The 16,677-nt window shown below is 35.9% G+C and overlaps 1 protein-coding gene across 1 annotated transcript in view; it reads right to left on the bottom strand.

The window, feature by feature from the left end:
- Positions 1 to 16,677, bottom strand: part of LOC106680455 (calpain-D) — a 63,137-nt gene that overhangs the window by 18,798 nt on the left and 27,662 nt on the right. Inside the window, exons 8-10 of the mRNA XM_014420176.3 lie at positions 15,977 to 16,144; positions 15,072 to 15,268; positions 13,444 to 13,589 (exon numbers count right to left, since the gene is read on the bottom strand). Coding sequence (XP_014275662.1) covers positions 13,444 to 13,589; positions 15,072 to 15,268; positions 15,977 to 16,144 — 511 coding nt within the window. The remainder of the gene's footprint in view (positions 1 to 13,443; positions 13,590 to 15,071; positions 15,269 to 15,976; positions 16,145 to 16,677) is intronic.

Raw genomic sequence — 16,677 nt, 5'->3', positions numbered from 1 at the left:
AGGGCTGTTCGCTGGAAGATCAAACGCCTAAGAAGATTAGGCCTGAAGAAGGCTAGAAACTCTAGCCGAAACGTTGGCACATTAAAATAAGTTAATCGTACTTATTTGAGCTTTTCATTGACCGCACCCCCAACCAGCTTCTCCTCATTCATCATCCACGGTCAACTATCTCTCATAATTAATTAATTAATATAATTTTTATTCAAAATCAATGCATTATTCTACGGACATCTCATCTCAATGAATGTTCCGTAAGATACATGAATATAACAACGTAAAATACCCTTTGACCCTCCATCATGGTTAGAATAGGTTGGTTACCTCTAGATAACCCCCTCCCATATGTCAGAAATGACTATGACTAGGAAGCGGGTCATAAAACAAACCTAATAACTTGAATAAAAACTGTTTCAGAGAAAGATCAGAGTGAAACAATCAAAATAAAACAACAGACCTTCCTTTTTATTTATTTTATTATGAAATATAGTTCATAAATATTTCATATTTTTCAGGGACTCGATATTAGAATTAATTTGAAATTAAATTATTATATACTTATTGTTGTGCCTTTCTTTTTTTATTATTTCATTCATATTACTTTTCTATAATAATAAAAATTAAAGAAAATATAGACTTGAACAAAATAATTGCATAAAAAAAAAATAATAATAACTTAAGATCTGAAAATAAAAATATTAATTCTAAAATATTTAAATTTCATTGATATGGAAGTTCCATAAATTATTCAAAATGTGTATAAAAAATGAGTAAAATTATATACCTAACTCTAATATTAAACATAAAAGTATTATAAATACATAAATTTGTTTAAAATGTATAAAAATAATTTATTTTTTTTAAGTTGGCTCTACAGACCTTGTAGATCTTTAGCCGCCCAAGCCAGCCTTTACAGGGTCTGTCTATCTTTGGCTACTGCTTTCCAGTTTTCTGCATGTAGCTCTTTCGCATCTTTGTTGATTCTGTTTATCAATCTGGTTTTTGGCCTCCCACGTGGTCTCTTGCCTACTATACTGACATTCATTGTTGTGCAGAAACGTCCTGATGGACTGCTTCAGCCATATGTCCCGCCCATTTTAATCTTCTTGCCTTCATATCATGAGATATTGAATGACCAGTCTCTGCAAGCATTTTACTGATAGTTCTTTTCTTTCAAGTGTCAAGGCCCTGATTCCAGATCGCTCCTGTAATTGCACAGAGGAATTTCCGTTCAAATCTCTCAATTCTGCTTTCTAGGGTACCTGTTAGAGCCCAGATTATTGTGGATTTGAAGCTAACTTTCAGAAACAATTTGCCATTCACGCTGACTGTTTAGTTAGGGTGGATTTTTCGGATTACTATCATATATTTTGTTTCATCTTCATTTACTTGCAAGCTGATTTCTTCTGCTTCTCTTAATAGAGTTTGTGTGAGTCTTTCCATGTCATCATGAAGTGACCATGATGACATGGAAAGGTTCTAGTCTCGAGTCTTCCCTAGGACCACAATGTCATCCATATACACCAGGGCTTTATGTTTCATTCTGACATGCACCCCACCATTTTCGTATGATGTTCTTCTAATCACTTTTTCTAGAGCTAGCTTTGGTGAGAGTCCATCTCCTTGTCTTAGACCTGTTCTGACTTCGAAGGCTTCAGATACTTTTCCTTGTATCAGAACTCTCAATTTAGGATGATTTGTACACACTTTTGTCAGTCTTACCAGTTTCTGGGGATTCTCATCTCAGTCATGATCTTCCAAAAACAGTTTCTGTCTATGGAATCATAGGCTGCTTTGAAATCAAAAAAAAAAGCGTGCACATCTTGATCTCCTTTCCATTGTTTTTTGGGCATCAGTTTTAGGACGAAGATCTAGTATAGCGTTTTCTTTCCTCTTTTAAACCCTACAAAATAGCCACCATGAGAATTATATTCTCATAATACTGGGATATCCGATTTAGCAGGATGTTGGTCATTATCTTGTAGGCCACTGGAAGGAGTGCTATGCTCCTGTAATTGCCGTACTCATATCTGGAGCCTTTCTATAGAATAGGACAAATCAGGCCTGATAAAATCATATCATACATACACTCCCCATCAAAAGTATTTCAAGATCCATAATTCTCAAAATTTTTTTGATTTTGACCTTAATCCATACTTTGTTCATATTTATTAAATGAGAGACATTAGGGATTAGAAACATCATTGTTATTCACTGTTTACCAACAAACAATGGAATTTTGGTTTATTCATTTCAATTTTTTTTTCACTCCATGTTAATTTTTTGCCTCAAGTCTGTTCTCTCTTTTCTCTTTAGTTTAGTTATAACAATTAATTTTATTCAAAATGAATTTGTAGCAAGAGGGGCAAGCGTTTCGATCACTACTCACCAGAGTGCTGCACCTCGAGCCTCACCGAAGCTCTCAAATTTAATATTACTTAATTTTGTAAAAACACATTGTTATTTTTATATATTAATAATCTCTGTGCATAATACTTAGCAATATCTGTACAATGAATAATAAATGATAACAACGCAATGCACGAAACTATCTCAAGCAGACATGTACCGACCGCTTCTCAGTCACAGCTGCATGGACTAGGCCTATAAATAAGGGACTCTAAATCCCCAATTTGATCTTAGATCCACATCCTTTCCTGGGTCTAGTCATGGCACTGGTGGCGTACACACTTTTTGAGATAGAAAAGTTCATTGCCAATCTATTCTCACAAGAGTTGTTTTAATGTTCGCTACGTAAGATGATGGCCAATCTCCTCTCCTTCTCTCCAGCAATCTTAGTCCGTCCGCTTCATCTCAGCAACTAAGGTTGTAACCTGATCCTTAACAGTTACACTGGTCCGTCCACTTCATCTCGGCAACCAGTGTAATTTCCCGTCTCTCCCCAGCTCTAGTCCGTCCACTTCATCTCGGCAACTAGAGCTGCACCTAGCCTTATCAGCTTACTGGTCCGTCCGCTTCATCTCGGCAACTAGAGCTGCACCTAGCCTTATCAGCTTACTGGTCCATCCGCTTCATCTCGGCAACTAGTAAGCTGGCTCCTATCACGACAGTTCTAGTCCCTCCGCTTCATCTCGGCAACTAGAACTGTTACCCTACCTCAGACTCTCTCACCTATACTTCCTCTACCTAAGTCAGTGTCCAGGGCTCATCCTCTGGCACGGCCGTTCCTATCTTATTAATGAATACGCCTTGTCGAGGGCCTTATGTAAAGAGATATCAGGCTGGAGAAACCGCCTAAGACTTAACCAACCCCGACAAATTGATTAAGCCACAATGATTTGGTCAGAATCATCGCTCTCTCTGAAGATGGCAAATCATTGCGTTACATCGCTAATTGCCTTGGGATTCACTATTCTTCCGATTATAGGACCATAAAAAGGAACAGGGAGGCTGATAGTCATTCGAGGCAACCAACATCAGGGCGTCCCAGGATTATTAATCCCATAGATGACCGCTTCATTAAATTGCAAGCACTTCGGAAGCGTAATTCTACAGCTTCTGCCATTAAAAACTTTGAGGGATATCAATCTCGGAGATAATGGTCATTAGAAGACTGAGAGAGTCAAACCTCAGCCCAAGAAGGCCAGTGAAAGGTCTTCTTCTCACCACAGAACATCATATCAAAAGATTGAGATTTGCAAGGGAATACCAATCTTGGACTATGGAGAAACAGAAAAGAGTTGTTTTCACTGATGAGACGAGAATGGTCCTTAACAGACCATATGGTCATGAAAGAGTGTGAAGAAGGCCTGGAAAATGGTATAGTCAGTGCTGCACATCAGAAACTAAGCCATTTTGGGGGGTTCTAACATGTTCTGGGGTGGCATATATTGGGATGTACATACCGAGTTAGTGCCAATCCAAGGAGGGGCCTTGAATGCTTTGAGGAATGTAGAAATAATTCTTCAAGATCAAGTAGGGCCTTTTATGCAGTTCTTAGGCTCTGAAGCGTTGCTGATGCATGATAATGCCCGTCCTCACAAGGTAAGATGTGTTCCTGAGTACCTGAATACCACAAATATCCACACCATTGATTGGCCAGCAAGAAGTCCTGACCTTAACCCAATCGAGCACATTTGGGATTATCTCAGAAGAAAGGATAGATCACGAGATTCACCTCCTACTACCCTTGAAATGCTAAAGGTAGCTGTATTGGAGGAGTGGGACAATATACCCCATGATTTTCTTCATAATCTTTTTACAAATATGCCAAGATAAGTGGAAGCAGTCATTGAAGCCATAGGGGGCAATATACCTTATTAAATATAAATTAAAAATTTTAATTGTAATTTAAAAGTTAAAATTGTAAAGAAAGAAAATTTTAAAAAGTAAGTTTTTTAACTTTTTTGTTGATTGGAAGAAATAGCATAATTTATTTTAATTAAACTTGTTTATGTCTAGTTTAAAAATGTTTATTATAGACTTCAGAACCTTTCTTTATTATGAAAAAACAGATGTTTTTGTAAAATTCAAATATTTCAAAGTGTTGCGATAATTTGGGAGTTTAGATAGATGCACCGAAGCCAATAAAGCCAGTCTTGTTTTATCATTCAGAGAGTGTTCTTCTATCTACGTTTTTCTTTTTTTTCTTAATTCTCTTCGCACTGTCACATAACTGGTGCCGAACCCGGGAACGAGAGCATAGTCTGAAAGTTATTTTTAAATTAATAAAAAAAATTTTTTTTTCTTTCCTATTTGTTGTTCATCTTGATATCAAATAAGAACTAAAGATGACATTGGCTGCAACGCACACAAATGCTATCAAATGGATGAAAATTCACACACCGAAGTCACAGGACCTGCAAAATGCAATTTCAGATTAAGAAAGATTGGCTGGATTGTGGGGTGCACTGAACCATTTCATCAAAGGAGGTGACCGACTTATAGTGAGAATAGAAGAGAAGGTAGGGGAAGACCTGCTAAACAGGTCATGCGGACTCATTGAAGGTGGCCTTGGTGTGTGAAATTAAGGGAAGTATTTTAAACCAAATACAAGGCAATCAGGAAATACCATGGCCCATTGTCAAGGATTGATTGAAGAAAGCTTACAGAGGCAGGAGATGGATGACAGAGGAAAAAATCCTCCAAATGTTAAGGAAGATGAGTATGCCAGGAGGAGTTATCCTAGCCCAGTATAACAAAATTACAGAGAAAACGACAGAGACAGTGGATGCTGAGAAGGCCAAAGGGAAAATGTGGTTCCTAGCTACAATCTTCAAGGTACAGTTGGCCAATGAGACGGGAAGAAAGGAAGGCCTACTGAGTGGGCAATATTTTCTCGAGTACGCTCAAGAGATGATAGATGTCCGTGCTAGGGGAGAGGAAGAACCAGGATGGAAGACGATTGCATACAATCGGCCTAGGACTCCTCTGCCACTCTTGAGAAGTACAAGGATAGTGACAGGGAGAAAACGCTGAACAGCAATAGAAGATCAGAGCAAGCAAAACCCAGAACCAGCAGCCTGATGGTGGGCACCTGATGGCCCAGTGTCCCCAAACTCGGTGTTTTGAGCGTGGAAATGAGGGTCACATAGTTAGACAATGTCCCTATCTGTACTATAGGCAGGGATCAAGCCAGGTGGAATCGATGGAAGTTAATGCCCAAATTCTTAGACAAAGAACAATACCCCAGAGAAGAAACGAATCCGCAAATGAGTTCACAGAAGCGTCGGAGGCCTCAGAGACGGAAGTAGAGGTAGGGGACCCAGGATGCCAGAAAAGCAGAAGCAATGTGTGGCGGCTGCCTGGGGATGAAGGAAGGACTGGAGAAGAAATTTGAGATGCATACAGGCAGAGAGGCAACTGCACGTTGGTGAATCATAACATGAGGGAGAAAAGTGGCATTGTCCCACTAAACAACATACTCAAGAAAGGCAGAATGATATGATCATGATCTCAATGGTAGAAGATAATATCAGGTGGTGCATAGAGAAGCTGCAGTAGAAGCCGGTGCTCGCATTCCCAGACTTCACTCAGAAATTCAATATCACTACAGAAACGAGTAAATACATGCTGGGAGCAGAGTTGTCTCAGGAGGGTGAAGGAGATTACCTAGTGGCGTTCGCCAGGCTAGATGCAATGCGCTAGAACGAGAACTCTTGGAAATAGTGTGGGCTATTAACCACTTTAGGCCCTATGAGTTTGGGAGAAAGTTAAAGGACAGTTCGAGGAGTCTTCAACCAGGATTACGTGTAGGAAGGAGTTATTGGGACAGTACAATATGGAAATCATTTATAAACCAGGCAAAGATAATGTGGTAGCTGATTGATTATCTCGAGCCATAACTGTGAATGCCTTGGAACAAAACAATGGGGAACTGTCCAGAGGTGTAAGGAAGTTCTATGGGAATGGACACTGAGAGAGGAAGATAAACAGAACGTGGCGAAGGAAGATGATAGGGAGGAATCTTTGTCTAACGAGAGCTCAGAGGAAGGAAGACCAATAGAAGGAACTTGAGGACATCCTCAATACATACATTTACGGGATTATCACCATTTGAGCTTCTCTTTGGGCTTTATGGATACCGGCGGGACTATAAGGGCATGGCAGTAGAAGGAGAGGAAATATACAATGACCACATTGCTCAAAGAAAGTTATGGGAAAAATCATGGGGAAGAATGGAAAAGGAAAAAACCAGGAGTGGAATTTAAAGGTCACAGACAGGATGGGAATGATCAAAATCACGACGATCATATATAGAAAGGTTGGGTCTAACAGGGCTTAGGAGATACAGCAATACTAGGGCCTATTCAGGGTGATAATCATTTGGGAAAATAATATTGTTAAAGCAGAAAGTATTGGAGAACTGTTCATATTGGACAGTTAAAACTTCTGGCAATCAATACAAAAACTGGAGTGTCCTTATATAATCTTAAGAGATGAAATAGAATAGTGTTATTCCAGCAGACCTGTACGTTGTTACTCTGCCCTCTTTTCCTTTTTTTTTCACTATCCTTAAATGATGCCAAAACACGGAAACTTAGTCCTTTTTTTTGTTCTCTTATTTTTGTCTCTCTCTTTTTCACTCATACAAGTTGAGTTGTTTTTTAATCTTCTTTCTTTGTTCCTCTTATTTTATTATATTAAACCGTGTTCTGAGAGCTGCAGTCCTAAACGTTTCAGCAGATAACCCTGTGGCTGACCGACAGGTCCCCACAGTGTCAGATATCCCAGACTTCCAGAAACTAAGTTGGCTACTACCCACGCGAATGAGTTAGCAATGATGAAGGTCCAGATGGTAACATCTCAGGAAGGCCATCTCGGATTTGAAGAGATTCTCCGGCAAGATAAGAGAATTAAACCACTTTCTTAAAGGGTGCAATAGAATTCATACGAGAATGGAAGAAATAGTAGCTGAGAACCTATTAGAGGTTCAGTAACCATGAGGAGGCAGTATCATTGAAGGGCACCCAGATCTATCGAATCAAGGAGTATCTTCTTAAACCCCATCAGGAAACATCAAGGTCAAATAGTGAAAGAAAGATTGAAGAAGGCTTATGGAGGGGGTAGATGGACACTAGAAGAGGATGTGTTTCACATGTTTTTATGAAAGAGGAAACTTACCCAGTCCAGTGGTCAATATGTAGGGCCTCTGCTGGCACAGTTCAACCATATAACGGAGAAAATAAGGGAAGACCATAGTGCTGAGGAGGTTCAGTGGAGGACGAGCTTCCGGGACCCCATACTAAAGAGGCAGTTGGCTAAGGAAACAAACAAGGAGAGACTACCACCATGCACAGGATAGTGGATGCAAGCACCTGAGAAGAGGACGGGAGGATGGATATTGACGAGGGGGGATGGAATAAAATAATGTATATCCGCCCTTTGGACAACACCATGGAGAAGAAGAGAGAAGAGAGATGGAGGCAGAGAGAGAGGTACAAGAGATAGAAGAATGAACCAGGCCAGACCAAGAAATAATAGTCGGAAGGAAGAATGGAGGTGCCACAGATATGGAAAAACAGGCCATTTGATGGCCCAGTGCCCTCATACCCAATGCTTTGAGATCAGAAATGAGGGGCACATAGCTAAGCGGTGTCCAATCACATCGTCCAATATGTTTAGACGACACCAATCGAACCAGGTGAAACCGATGAAGATGAATCGCCCAGCGTTTGAGGAGAAGTATTTTTCTGAGGAAGAGAAGAATCTGCCAGTGAGAACACCGACACATCTGAAGCCTCAAATGTTGAAGGAAAAGGGAAAGATGTCTGGATAGATAATAGACAGCAGAAACGAAGGAATGCGTGGAGACGGTCTGAGGGGACTGGTAGGACGTATCGTAAAGAGCATGCCGAGGGATAAAAGGTAATTGTGGGGTGTAACCTACTTCGGGAGGTAGGTGCTTGAATTAAGAATAGCAAGGGAAAATGGAGGATTAAGATAGGGAGGTAAATGTCATCTACAAATGTCAACAACAGAGGAACGGGGGTGAGTGGATAGGGGCAATCAATCAAGTCGAGGACTGGAGACAGCGACTCAAGAGAGAATATGAGGATATTTTTTTTAAAGAAGGGGATATCCTCGGGGCGACCAGGAAGACTGTTCATGAGATCCTGTTGAAGCAGGACAGGATGACATAAATAAAGGAGAGGAGATATCCACAGGCACTATGTCACCACATTCAAGAGGAACTAGAAAGTTTTAAAAGTCAGGGAATCATTATTAACAGTACGTCCATGTACAATAGTCCATTGTGGGTGGTGAAAAAAAAGATCATGCCAGGAGAAAGAACCAAAAAGTACAGGGTCATGATAGTCTTAACTTTAGCCCACACCCTTCATCATGCCATACTGTTAATGGCAATGGACATTTCCTCTCCTGTTGCCGTATCCCAATAGTCCCTGCGACGCTCCCGTAATCCAAAAATAACCTTGAATGGAGCAAACCCTGACGGAGTGTATCGAGCGGTTACAAGTGATGATCGCCTTTTCCATCGCTTCGTCCGGCTTGAGTCCCTTCTCCAGCTGGTACACTCATAGGTGGTCACTAAGGGTAATATGGAGATGTTCTATTCTATTCCACCTCTACCTTTCAGATAACCTGGAGTATTAAAGTACCACGTTACCTTCAAGACTTTCATCTCTGCTCTAAATCCAGATAGTCGAACTCTCATTCATTGTCAGATGAGATTCTCTCTGAAACGCCGTTTTACTGGAACCATGTTCACAGGGCGTTTGATACTGCTTCTGCCAATTTTTCTGTGATTGGGTACGCCATTGCTAATTTACTGAATACATCTACTACCATGATCCACTTGTATTATCTCCAAGTAAACGAGTCCACCTGTAGATCACTTAGTGGTGCTTCTGCAGTGGGTGTTTCTTCCTGTATCGCAGTGGGTGCCGGTTATATTTGGTGCTTAGGCATACTTCACAATTTCCTATGGTGTCTTGGATAGGACGCTTCATTCCCCACAAAAAATATCGCCTGCGTAGAGTTTCATTAACCCCCATATGATTCCTCTTGCCCTGGTCATAGGCAAGCATCACCTCTTTTTTGGCGTTCTGGTTACCGGAGAGTCTTCACCATCATCTTACACCGTATAAATGTCTGGTCTATACTGATTCTTTCAACCCACCAGAGACGCTGAACCTTGTCCCAAAGAACTGCATTTCCAATATACAAGTGGTGGGTCTGTCCCGCTTTAGATGCATCTTTCAATACTCTGCAAATCTGGTCTTCTTTGATACCCAGTGAGGACCACATGGTTGTGATACTACAGCTGCCATATTTCCCGGTCTCCATTTTCATTAATCTTGAAATTTTGGTTTTCCAGATGATCTAGTGGCATTTGTCGTTAACCATCTTGTTAAAATCTTCCATTTTGTAAATTCATAATTAGCACGTTCCAAGGTGAAAGTGGTCTTATGCTGGTCCCTGGGATGCATCTTAATTTAAATCAAAATGTTGGAAACCAAATTGAATCAAATACAATGGAGTCAAAAGAAAGTTGTTAAACGGAAACTACTTTGATACAGCGAATGTCTGAATTGTCAAAAAAAATTATTGAATGCACTGTGGAAGAAAATAAATCAAAAAATCTGTTAGTGGGCTTAAAATCAAAACATTAATATGTTATAGGACTTTTGAGTCAAGGGGATCATAATGTTTGATTTTACAGGGAGATAATCCGAGGAACATTAATAAATAAAAGAAATATTAATAAAATAAAATTTAAAGATTGTACACAAAAAAATGATTACAAGTGTATGCCAGAAATTAATTACTCCAATTAAATCATACATTACAGGGGAAGTAAAAAATAAATTCATTAGGCCTTTCAGTTTTAGTAAGACATTTATATGGATTGACCCATATTATTTAAATTTAAATTTGACCCTAACACCAATTTTACTTAAAAATGAATTTTGTAAGATTAAAAATAGGATATTTGATAAGGCCTTAAAGGTATCCTTAAATATTAAATTAATGTTGTATGGCACCTGGTTTGTGGTAGCCAGGTGAAGGGGTCACATTCCATTCCTTACACCACAGCAGAACATGCTGTCATAGATAGATAGTAAATATCATTTACTACATTCAAAGTCATTTTTTTTTTAGTTGACAATCAATATGTTACATGTTAACAATTAATATGTAATATTTTATTTGACCTTGTAACCTTCAAAGCTATCTTTTAGATAAGAGAATTAAGTTAAAACTATATAAAATTCCTTTTATTTTTTATAATTAATTTCTTATTATTACAATATATATATATATAACGATGCAGGATATCGCAGAAACGCTTAACATATCTCATACAAGTGTCTCAAATCATTTGGAGGCTGCGGGATATGTTTCTCGAAGTGATAATGGGTTCCTCAAAATTTGACGGAAAAAAATGTATTAGACCGAATATCCATTAGCAATTTTTTAGAAATTATTGGAGTTTGGCGGGGATGAACCCTCACCCACCCTAATCACCAGACCTTGCCCCAACAGATTTTCACTTATTTCGGGCCCTTCAAAACTCTCTTAATAGGAAACAATTTAATTCTCTCAAGGACTGCAAAATGCACATAGAGGAGTTTATTGCGCAAAAATCTGGGAAGTTCTAGGAGGACAGAATTAAAAAAATTATCTGAAAGATGGCAACATGTAATAGATCAAAATGGGTCATATATAATTGATTAAAAATATTTATAACCTGAATTTGAAATTTTTATTGAAATCACCAGTTAAAAATGCTACGAACTTATTTTACAACTCATATATATATATATCCAAACTGGATATGCGGTAAAGCAATGATATAGCTTTTACTCTCGGACACCAAAATTCATTTTCAGGGTCAAGGCCTTTGATATCTTCACTTAAGGAGCTATTAAGAAATTATCAATTTCAAGATCTCATACTTGGTCTTGGAGATTATCACTATCTATATGGACGTAGGCTTCAATCGAATTTATTTTACATTCAACTACCATTGAAACAGATTGCCACTGTACACACCATAAGTTTTTTAACCCAGCATGAGCGCAAAACTGCATCTCAAGACCAATTGTTCACTCTTACAAGTCTTCTCAATTCACAAAAATTCTCTTACAAGCCCACAGACATTGTTACGCCTTCACACCAGTTCTTTCATTCAAAATGGCATTGCGATTTCAATTTCCAATCTAGGGTAACATATAGATATTTAACTTCACAACAAATATCAATCAGAATAATATTAATACACAATGCCCCAACTCAATATTTTTTTAATTAGTGATGATGCAGAGACTGACCTTCTGAGGGTTGATTTGAGACCATATCTTTGGCACCATTCATTTAAATATTTTTGAATTTGAGAATCAAGAACATAAGCATCAAGGAAAGAACACAATTTAGGATAAATATTATTGCATATGGCCTTGTAAACCTTGCATTGGCCTTGCATAATGATTATAAAGTAGAAGAAGGAAATGTTCTTTAAAGAATTTCAAAGAGAAATAAATGGTGCTTCTGGTGAACCAATTGTCACAAAGTTTGAATAGAACCTTTAAAAACTATGAGATTCATTTTCAGGGTCAAGGCCTTTGATATCTTCACTTAAGGAGCTATTAAGAAATTATCAATTTCAATATCTCATACTCTGTCTTAGAGATTAAAAATAGTATCTTAGAAAATAATGCAATAAATTACAAAATGAACATAAACAATTTAAATGTAAAATATACCAAACTGCTAAATAAACTGAACAAATAACAAACTGACTTTCATCTCACTAAAGAAACTAATACAGTACACTGAAATAGCAATGATAGTCTCATTGTGAACTGTGTTTGAGAATAATGAATCAAGGTTAAAGAAAAAACAAAATTGACAATCCACAGACCTTACTGGAAATTAAAAATAAGATAAATTTCAGATTAATTTGAAAAATATAATAGAAAAAATAAAATTGACCAAAATAGGAATTAAACAATATATTAGAGTATATAGTTTTAAAAGTAATGTATATTTCTTAAAAAAATGAATGCCATGTGTAATATTAATTAATATGTTATAGATGAAAAGTAATAAGAAAAAAATTATAACTAACACTTCTATGGAGTAGTATTTATGAAACCAAAGAACTTTAATAATTTGACTGGAGTGTAGAAGAAAAAGTTTAAAAATGGCCAAAGGTAGAATTCTAGAATGCAGAATCGAGATATTTGAAAGAAAAGTCCTCCATAAAATTACAGGAGTGATCTGGAATCAGAGCATTAATACATAGAGGAGAAACATTAACAGTAAACTGCAAGCAGACTGGTCAGTCAATATCTCATGACATGATGGCAAGGAGGTTAAGTTTGGTAGGACATGTGGCTTGAAGTAATCTATCAGGACGCCTTTACACAACAATGAATGCCAGTATAGTAGACCATATGGGAGGCCAAAAACAAAACCAGGTAGATAGACAGAATAAACAAAGATGTGACTAAGCTGCATGCAGCAAACAGGAAAGAAATAGCCCAAGACTGGCAGGCGTGGAGAAGGCTAATTTGGGCGGCTAAAAATTTATAAGGTCTGTAGAGCCAACCAAAAATTTAAAAAAATAAATAAATTAAAAATTAAAAATATTAAATGGAGGATCGTTGAATGACCATGTGTAATTAATAAAAAGAAGATGGTACGGGTGCAGTCAAAAAGTACAAAAACTATTTATTGGGAGTCTTCAATAATTTTTGTACTTATTGAGTTCATTTTAGAGTTCACCTGGACCATCTTTCTTTCATTAAAATTTTTAATATATTTAAAAAAAAAAGAAGATAAAATCGAAATTTAATTCACAAGACTAGAAAAAAAAAAAAGTAACTTAAGCTAAAATAAAATATACATTTTTTAATAACTGAATTAAATATAGTCTGATCAATCAATAAATAATTAATAAAAATATTTTTAAAAGAAAAAAAGTACTCAAATTAAAAAAAAACTTAAAGAGAAACTTACCTCATGACGCTGACCTTTAGCTAATGTGAGACTAATAATGGAATCAGCTAAAATGTAAGCAGGTGGTAAAAGTTGCTCAACAATTAACCGTTTTGAGCTGTGTATAGCTAATACATACTCAGGATAATTTACAGGATCTTCAATACCTAAAAAAGTTGAGAGTAAGAGAAGAATTTTAAGGCAGAATTGAGAAAGTTGAGTGAGAGAGGTTTTGGATTTACAATTTACAGAAAAGGTTTGGGATGAGAAGATGGAATGAAGGACTGGGATATAAGTATAAGACTCTTCCACAGAGCACCTCACACTGCTTAGCATTAAAATAAAATGAAAATAATAATTTTATTTAGTAGGGAAATTGAGATAAATTAAACAAACGTTAGCTTATATTCAAACAGTCAATTTAAATCATATATTAAAACAGGTACGAAATCAGTAAATATACATATTAAAAAAAAAAGTTTTTAATACAGTTTAATCAAAATCAATTGACATTAACATGATTAATTGGTAGATTATTGATTGAATATGTGTAATATATAAAACAAAGATGGCAAGAGTGGGTCAAAAGAAATCAAATAGTAATTAAACTACTTATTGTGAGCCAATGTTTCACTCCATTTGCATCGTCAGGGCTAAAAAATACACAAACAACTTAATGTATTCTCTATTATCTTACTTTGTTACATTATTTTAGTTGTTTGTACCTTTTTTAACTCAGATCAAATGGGGCAAAACGTTTACTCACAGTAAATAGTATAACCACTAATTGAGTACTTGGACCATCTTCCTTATTTGATATAATTAATGAAAACAACAGTAATAATTAAAAAAAAAACAGAGTTTAGTGTTTCTGTTAAATAGTTTGAACATAACATTTTAATATCAGTAACAAATATAGACTTGGGAAAGTCAGAGGTTTGAGACCAGTATCACTTAAGAGTATTTTTAACTTTCTTTGCTCAGACTATATAGAAAATTAGACTTAAAGTTATCCTATCCCATTAAAGTTTCACTCAAGCTCCAAGAGTTTGTTGGATGGAGGATCAACTTACTTGTTGAATTGAAATTACTGATTTTATTTTTCAAAGCATGAGGATTTAACAAACTACACAACATAAGTGGTTTAGTTACATAATTTGCTGAATCATTACAACAGAAAAGTAGGGCAACTCTCTTTTGCTACCTTAAAACCAGGGACAGCAGACTTTTCATTTTTCGATATTAAATTTTTTTTTTTTCAAGAAAGGGCAACTTCATCAGCATTAAACACTTCTAAATGTTTTTAATCACCATCTGAATTGATTTTGAAGATTCTAGAAGAATAGTGCATTTGAAAAGAATGTGGTATGGATGCAAACAACTTTCCAAGATACAAACAATCAAGAAATTTACTTTTATAAAGAAATGGATATGCTCATCCTTAAGAACAAACAAAATAAAATGTATAATTAATATCTAAATTAACTGCTATATCATAAAAAATATTAAGAATTAAAAATATACAGATTTTTTTGTTTATAATCTAATCCTTACTGCATATTGTAAGGTTTTATTAAAAACACAATTCATATATATTAAAGATAAATTAGTCAAAAACAATTAGTAATAAAACAAGATAAAACACTAACCAGTATGCCAGTGATTAAAAGCAAAGCACACAACTATGTACAAATCACTTTCCAACATTTTATGGCAACCAACAAATCCCCTAACTTGTCTTTTGCTGTGCTCTACTAATCTTCCAACACTGGGTACAGCAATATTTCTAGTTCGAAATAAAACTACACAAAGATCAAGTTGAGATCTTTGGGATTTTTCTGAATTCCTGAAAAATGAAATTCTATAGATAGATAAATTGTTTATTAGATTTAATTTTAAATTAACATATTATTTAGAATAAATTAAACATATTCGATATTGAACAATTGTCATTAACTGGAAACCTAAATAATTTGTTTTTAATGCAATTGATATCCAACAGTGGTTCTCAACTGGTCGTCCGCGGACCACAGAAGGGCTACAAGAACTTGGGGATGGGCCATGGGAGGTTCTGATAAGACATATTTTAGTGATGGTTCATTGTTAGAACTATTTGATTAATTATCATCCCTTATGTTTTTGTGTGAGTAAATAGGTTTTAAGAGACAAATACACATCAAAAGTGACTTTAAATGTACTTTAAGCAATCTAATTTTCAAATATTTTCCAAGGGGAACCCTTCCTTTGCGCTATGGCAGGAGTGGGGGGTGACACAACATGATTTAAATTTCAGCTTAGTGGTCTGCAGACTTCTGTGGGGGATCACATATTTTAAATGACTGTATAGAAATAATAATACAGCAATCATTTTTTTTTTTACTTCATGTGAAAACTAGGAGGTTCAATGAAAGTATTGAAAATTACATGTTAATAGAACAAATAAACCTAATGAAATGCCAAGTCATAAACTAAACAAAAATAATTTAAAAAATAACAATAAACAAACTAATACTGACTGGAAGGACATTAAATACAATGATAAAATCATACTAACCGTTGACCTTCTTGGAAAAGGGAGAACTCTGCTTCTGTTGGTTCCAGAACAGTCAACAGAATACAGGAGATATGTTGTTCTGAGGAAAGAGGTGGTAGTGTTCCTTGTAATCGCACTTCATTCCAACCATTGCTCTGTACTTTACAAATATCAATACAATCAAAGTATCTGTAAAAACAATGAGAGAATAAGTGAAAATTTAAGGTATCAAAAATATACAAGACAATATAAATGGGGCCAAAACCTAAGACCTGCCTCCATCATAATTTTATTTCAGGTAAATAAAGAAATTGTTCCATTTCTGATTAAATAATATAATGCATATAATATGCATGTTATTAATGAGGTATAAACAAAAGAATGAGTGCCCAGATTTGCTGCTTAAGAACAAAATAATTAAAGAACCAATTAAAATGCACCTATTGACAAGGTGCTCAACTGTGAAAAGAATGACCCTAAATGAAGTATAGCCTTGATGATTATGAATCTAATTAAAAAATTTAGCATTTGAATGACAATTTTTCAATTCAATATAGATAAAAGGGCAAAATATCATACAAATTTGTTAATACCAGTTTTTAAAAAGATATTACAATTTAGTTTCGATTAATAAGATTACCACTAATTTCCAATTTAAACAGGAGAGAAAAGTAACATTAAGGCATTAGTTTCAACAGGCATTAGTTCAACAAATATATATA

Source organism: Halyomorpha halys, unplaced genomic scaffold (assembly GCF_000696795.3).
Source record: "Halyomorpha halys isolate HHAL.00 unplaced genomic scaffold, Hhal_1.1 Scaffold262.1, whole genome shotgun sequence".
In the NCBI taxonomy this organism is placed as follows: domain Eukaryota; kingdom Metazoa; phylum Arthropoda; class Insecta; order Hemiptera; family Pentatomidae; genus Halyomorpha; species Halyomorpha halys.
Note: the sequence above shows the minus strand (reverse complement) of the source record. Positions and strands in the feature narration are given on the sequence as shown.